Below are 6,452 nucleotides of genomic sequence, written 5' to 3'. Positions count from 1 at the left end.
AGGCCAGCTGCAGGAAAGGCAGCAGAGCAGCAAAGGAGGACCAGGGGAGTGCGCGGCGTGAGGGAGGGAAGGAGGGATAGATGGAGAGGAGGGCAGCGCCACCTTGGCCGTGCCGCACCCCCCGTGCTTGCTGCGATGCATCCGGTTGCTGCCTGATGCAGAGCACTCTCCAGTTGGTCTGGCGGCATCATTGCACCCCTTGTATCACTCACATGTGTGTACAGCTTCTCCACACCGCTGAAGCCAGTCGCCCGCTCGTGGTGCTCCTTGATCACTCGGGGCAGCTCCTCGAGCGGCACCACGGGGCACCACCGCCACTCTCCGCTGCGCTTGACGCAGCGGCACAGGATGTCCTGACCGCCAGCGCCCTTCAGCACCTGGAAGAACTGCAGCACCTTCTTGCTGTAGTTCTTGGCGCCGCCCTGCACTGCCGCCCCCCCTCCCGCACCCCGCCGCCGCCGGCCTGAGGGCGCCTGCTGGTCGCCCTGCTTGATCCGGATGATGCCCTCTACATCTGACTTAGTGAGAAACACATTCTTGGCGCCGTTTTGGCGCCGTTCTAAGGCATAAAGGATGACAGGTTGGTTCATAATTTTAAATTTGCGGCAGCTGCGGGGTGCGGGAGGGGAGAAATAGAAGCCTTAGAGACTCTGAAAGGCGAAGGAAAGGGAGGGATCGCGGGAGAGAGCGTGCCTGATGAGCCAGACGAATCGGGGGAGGTGCCACATCAGCGGGCAACACATGCTCAGCACGCTCAGCAGGGAAGCTACCACAGGAGGCGGTACCGGGCCCCTATCCACCTCGAACCCTCAAGACCTGCAACAATGTAAGAGGAGAACAAAATGGGCACCCCCATGGAGCTGGGGCTGCAACCGCCGCTGGTGGCTACCACTCTCTGATTGGGGAGCGGCACTCCATGGCTGCCCCCGAGGCGCCTACATGGACAGAGATTTTCTTACACATCAGGAAACACATCCAAGTGGTGCCAGGTGGCGCCGACGCCGCCTCGTACCGTCGCCTTGTCCTTGATCATCCCTGATTGCAGCGCAGCCGCTAATCATCCCCGATCAGCAGCGCAGGCGCTGGCGTGAGAGGCCCCTGGCCTGCAACAGACCTCCCCAGGGCGCCTGCACAAGAGAAGGATGTCATGTCACAGTCTGCAATGTCAAAGTCATGGTGCAACGTGAAGCTTGCTGCCCCCAACCAACCAACTGGGGGGAAGCCGAGCATTGCAGCCCTGTATGCACATGACGGTTGCATGCAGTGGCAAGTGTCGAAACCTGAAGGATGCAGCACGAGAGCGAACAGGCAGAGGGTGGCCAATGATTTAAAAAGCGCTGCACCCCAGTGCGTCGACGTCACGACGCGCATTGCTGCCTGATTGCGCTGCTGTGGGCTGCTTGACCAGCTAGCAGGGGCAGCGGCGCAGAATGGTGCAGGACTGAGAAAGGGCACACAAACTTAAGAGCGGTTGGCGAACACATACATATGTTCGCCCGCCAAACACATGTGTGACGCCACCGATGGCCGCCCTGTCCCCCTTGCGGCTCTAACCGTGCGCGCCGCAACGGCCCTCCTGGCTGCCCCTGCGGTTGAGCACCGTGCCGCCACCCGCCTTGCCCCCTTTGCCGCCGCCGCCGCGGCTGCTCCCTCCCCCGCCGCTGGCCCTACCGAGCGGTCCTACAACACCGCGGCCGAAAGGATGCCAGCCACACCGCAGAAGCCACAGACTGGGCGCCGGGCGAACCTGGGGAGGACGCTCCTCGCGATCTGCCCTTGCGCGTTGCCCCCCAGCCTGTGGCGGCCACAGGTGCGTGACAACGCCGATAACGCAGTCAGCGGGCGGACGAAAGCAAGCTCTCGGGATTAGCCCTGGATTGCCGATCCTGATTGTGCCAGCAGCAGCTGTACTGCCAAAATTCAAACCGCAGCCGGGCGGCCGCTTTGCGCACCGGCTGACGCAGCCTGTCCGTGGACGGCGCGTGGGGTGCGCTGGCGCGCTGGGCAAAGGGGCAGCAGGGCGGCCCCGGACGTTGGGGTGAGGTGCCGCCGCCACCCAGCCGCCGCAGAGCGAACCTTAAGAGTGGGAACCACCAACGTTGATGGTTCCCACTCTTTGATTTGGGCGGCGGCACTCCATGGCCGCCACCGAGGCGCCTACATGGACAGACATTTGCTTACACATCAGGAAACACATCCACCTCGCGCTGGCTGCCACCTGCCCAGCCGCATCAGCCTGCGGCATCATCCCATCTGCCGCCCAGGTGCCCCTTCCTGCTGCCGCAGCGAGCGGTCGTCGGGGTCTGCTGTGCCGCTGCGCCCCCGCTTGCGGGTGCTGCGCAGAGGGCCGTCTTCTGGTGCCGCGGTGGCGCCGCGCTTGTGCCCCGCCCCGCCCGCCGCCCGCTGCTCCGCGCCCTCTGCAATGGCAGGCAGCGCCGCACCTGCGGCCGCCGCCTGCCTGGCCGCGGCGCCCGCCTGCCTGGACTGCCGCCGCTGCTGCTTCACCGCCTCGTCAGCCGCCTTGAGCTGCTCGGCGCGGCTCAGCCCCGCCTGGGCGGCGGCGGCGGCGGCGGCCGGCTGTGCCAGGGTCAGGTGGAGGCGGTACGCCCTGCACCACACACACCCACCAGGGGGACAGGTCCAGTGCAGGGGGGACTGGATGGAAGAGGCGAGGTGGGACCGCAGAGGGTGCAACCAGGCGCCGCAGGCGCCGCGCGGCGCTGCCCCCTTGCATCCTCGGTCCAGCTTTCCTTGTGCCAGCTGCTGGGAGCCCCCCGCTGAGGCGCTCCGCACACCCCGCAAGTTCCCCCTCTTGAAAGACCAGCTGCTCGTGCCCCTTCCTAGCTAGCTCTCCTCCCTCTTGCCACTGCTGCCTAGCTAGCTCACCCCCCCTGTTGCCACTGCTGCCAGCGCCACAGCCCCACCTGAGCACCAGCTCCTCGCCGCTGATGCCCAGCCCCCGCAGCTCCTCGCGAGCGCCGCCGGCCGCGGTGCCGCCCGCCACGACCTGCGGCACAGCATGAGCACAGCATGTGGTCACAGCATGGCACATCCTCACAGCCTTGCTCTTGAACAATACACGACAAGCAGGCGAGTGGCTGCCCCGCCAGCCAGGGGCTGTTGGGAGCTGCTGCTCCAGCCTCCCTGCTCCAGCCCCACTCCATAGCTGCAGCCACCCGGCTAGACGCCCCGCCACTTGCCTGCAGCCAGCGGGCCACATCCTTCCAAAAAGAGTGCGCCAGCAGCAGCAGCGCCGCTCCCCGCTCCAGCAGCTGCTGACGCTCAGCACACGGCAGCGCCCCGGGTGTGCCCAGCACCGCTCGCAGGTCTGTGCCGGGGGTGGCGCCGCGCCGCGGCAGGCCGGCACCAGCCGGGGTCGCCCCAGCCGCCTGCCGCTGGGCTGCTGCCGCGGCAGAGCCGGGCGCGGGCGGCGAGGCGGCGACGGCGTCGCCGCCGCCCTCCTGCTCCTGCCCTGGCTGCTGCCCTGGCTGCTGGGCTCCCGTGCTCGGAGACTGCGCCTCCGCTCCTGCTTCCGCCGCCTCGGGGCCCGGCGCCTGCTCCTGCTGCTGCCCCGGCCGATCTGCTGGCGCCCGCTCCACTTCCACATCCATCGCCTCTGCCCCTGTGGCGCCTGCCCCAGCCCCTGCCCCCGCCGCCGCTTCCCGCCCAGCAGCCAGGGAGCCCGCCTCCCGCTCGACGACCGCCAGGCTGGCGCCCAGCGTTCCCAGCAGCGCATCGCATAGCACCAGCGCCTGGCGCCGCAGCCAGCGCGCCTGCTTGGCCTCCGCGGCGCCAAAGCTCTTCACCCTGCGGCCAACCGGGCGGGCGCCGGGGCAGGCGCCGGGGCAGCAGGGCAGCGGTGGGTCGGTGCGCCGCGGCAGCAGACGCACCACTGAGCAAAGTGTTGCGCTCGGTGCGCAGCCGACAGCCCGCTGGGGGCTTGCACAGCCCACCCATGCACTCACCATCATGGAAAAGGGCTTTCCCCCCCACCCACACCACACACACCACACCACCGCCACCACACACACACACCGCTTCTTCATGGCCACCAGCAGCTGCAGCAGCCTTTCTGCGTCTCCCTGGTGCTGCAGCAGGTGCACATACAGGCCGGCATACAGGCTGCGGCAGGGGGGGAGGGGGGGAGGGAGCAGGCGCAGGGGCAAGAGGCGCAGGGGGCACAGCACAGGTCGGCATTGGGCCACACGTGTGCGCGCAGCAGCTCAAAAGGTGCAGGCAGCAAGGGCGCGGCTGCTGCTGGCTGCCTCGGGCTGGAACAAGGCCCGCCCATGCTCGCCACAGGCTGCAGCAGGCTAGCTGCAACCCAGGCGCCGGCTGGCCCCCCAAAGGCCAGCCCCCCCCACAGGCAGCACAGCCCCCCACAGACCAACAGCACGACACAGCCCACCCCGACCCACCTGAACAGCCTGCGCAGCACCTCGGCGCCCTGGCTGCCCTGCCGCACCTCGCACAGCTGGCGCAGCTCCAGGTCGGCCGCCACCCGGCTGCTGCTGGTACTGTACAGGTTGGCGCGCACACACACACACACAGGGAGGAGGCAGGGGGTGAGAGAAGCAGGGGCGCACTTGCTGCCAGCGTCAAGGGCAGCGCACGCAGCAGAGCCGGGCAGAACAGAGCAGAGCAGGCGCCGAGGGGCTGAGGGGTGGCGGCGTGCGCCAGGTCAGCGGCATGCCAGGTCGGTAGCGTGCCAGCTAAGCAGGCGTGCCACGTCAGCAGGCGGCGTGCCCACCCACCGCAGCGCCTCCTGCATCGCGGGCAGCGCCAGCCCCCGCCACCTGTCCTCCGCCTCTGTGTGCAGCGACAGGTCGGTGAAGACCTGCGGGTAAGAGGTAGAGTGTGTGTGTTGCGGTGAGTGTCTGTGTGTGGTGGGTGTGATTCGTTTGTTTGTGTTCTGTGGGCGGAATGAGGCCACAGGGGGCAAACAGCGCCCCTCAGCTCTGCGCAGAAGCCACCCACCCACCCACACAAGCCATGCCAGCAATGGGCGGAGGCGTAAGGCCAGCAGGCAGGCAGGCACGGCGGGCGGCAGCCACGGCGGCACCGACAGGCAGCACCGGCAGGCAGTACCGGCCAGCAGTACAGGCCGCCGCACCCACCTGGTGCGCCTTGGCCAGCCAGGGCCCCACCTGCGCCGCATCCAGCCCGGCGGCCGCCCGCAGCAGCTGCGCCGCCAGCTGCTGCCGCCCGGCCGTGGCGGGGGTGGGCAGGCCGCGCCAGGAGCCGCCGCCCGCCGCCGCAGTACCGGCGCCGTGAGGGGTCGCCGCCTGGCCCATATAAGGCCTGCCGGTAGCCAGGCCCGGGGGCGGCGCGCCGCCAGGCGCCGCGGCGGCGAGGCCGGCCCCGGGCGTCTGCTGCTCTCCCGCTGCTGCCGCCGCCGTCGCCGCCACCGCAGGCCCCGGCGCCGCTGCTCCTGCCGCCGCCGCCGCCGCCCACGCAGGCAGCACGGAGAAGGCCTGAGGCTCGCTGCCTTCCGAGCCCAGCATGGCTGCCGCCGCAGTGCCGGCGGCAGCGGAGAGAGGTGTCGGGGAGGAGCCCGGCGGCCCCGCCGCCGCCCCGGCCTGCTCCAGAGGGCAGCGGGCACGCAGGCAGGCCATCAGCGCCAGCAGGTAATGGCCTCTGCGTGAGGGCAGGCAGGCAGGGCAGGCAGCAGGGCAGGCAGGTGGTAAGGGCTACGCCACGCTGGCGGGTGACCTGAATCAATCAATCAATCAATCAATCAATCAATCAATCAATCAATCGGTCGGGAGGCGGCCTGCTAGCCCCGGCTCCCAGCCGGGAGACAGGCCCAGGCAGGGGCCTTGCGCTGCTGGCAGCGGTGGGGCGCAGCCGAGACAGATCCGCCTCCCAGCCAGCCGGCCGGCTGGACAGGCCTGGCCAACTCAGGGGGCCGGCGCCGCAGCGCCGCCCTGGAGCCCGCGCGCACACACAAACACACACACACACACCACCTCAAAGGCCCTCCACCCACACAACACTGCACACACCTGGCCAGCCTGTCAAAGCCGTCAAACACCCTGCTCTGCTGCTGCTGCTGCGCGGGCGCGGCGAAGAAGGCGGCAGCGGCTTGCAGCGCATCCAGCGCAGAGCGAGCCGCCTCGGGGGCGGGGCTGGCGGCCGCGCCTGCTGCTGCGGCGGCGGCAGCGACTGCGGAGGAGCCGCCACCGGCGGCCGGGGCAACCGCCGTGTCTGCCAGGCAGGACAGGTAGAGGGCCAGAGTTTTCCTGTGGCAGGGCGGCACAGGGAAGCAGCAGGCAGGCAGGGGAGGCAGTGAACGGGGGTGCGATGGGAAGCGAATGCCTCAGGGCAGTAGCCTGCACCCCGCAGCCAGCTGGCAGGCGACACGCCAGCCTGGGCACCGCCTCGGCAGCTGGAGCCGCAGCCCCCAGCTGGATGCAACAGGGCAGCTGTGTGGGTGGAATGCCAGGCACGGT

The 6,452-nt window shown here is 69.4% G+C and overlaps 1 protein-coding gene across 1 annotated transcript in view; it reads right to left on the bottom strand.

The window, feature by feature from the left end:
• Positions 1-2,244: 2,244 nt before the first annotated feature.
• The window catches only part of CHLNCDRAFT_139170 (hypothetical protein), a gene marked incomplete at both ends in the record, with an annotated part of 11,471 nt that continues 7,263 nt past the window's right edge, over positions 2,245-6,452 (bottom strand). Inside the window, 8 exons of the mRNA XM_005844299.1 lie at positions 2,245-2,608; positions 2,925-3,007; positions 3,177-3,807; positions 4,036-4,122; positions 4,419-4,517; positions 4,755-4,837; positions 5,118-5,637; positions 6,006-6,242. Coding sequence (XP_005844361.1) covers positions 2,245-2,608; positions 2,925-3,007; positions 3,177-3,807; positions 4,036-4,122; positions 4,419-4,517; positions 4,755-4,837; positions 5,118-5,637; positions 6,006-6,242 — 2,104 coding nt within the window. The remainder of the gene's footprint in view (positions 2,609-2,924; positions 3,008-3,176; positions 3,808-4,035; positions 4,123-4,418; positions 4,518-4,754; positions 4,838-5,117; positions 5,638-6,005; positions 6,243-6,452) is intronic.

This window comes from Chlorella variabilis (genome assembly GCF_000147415.1).
Source record: "Chlorella variabilis unplaced genomic scaffold CHLNCscaffold_23, whole genome shotgun sequence".
NCBI lineage: Eukaryota > Viridiplantae > Chlorophyta > Trebouxiophyceae > Chlorellales > Chlorellaceae > Chlorella > Chlorella variabilis.
The sequence above is the reverse complement of the archived record's forward strand: the minus strand, read 5'-3'. Positions and strand labels throughout refer to the sequence as shown.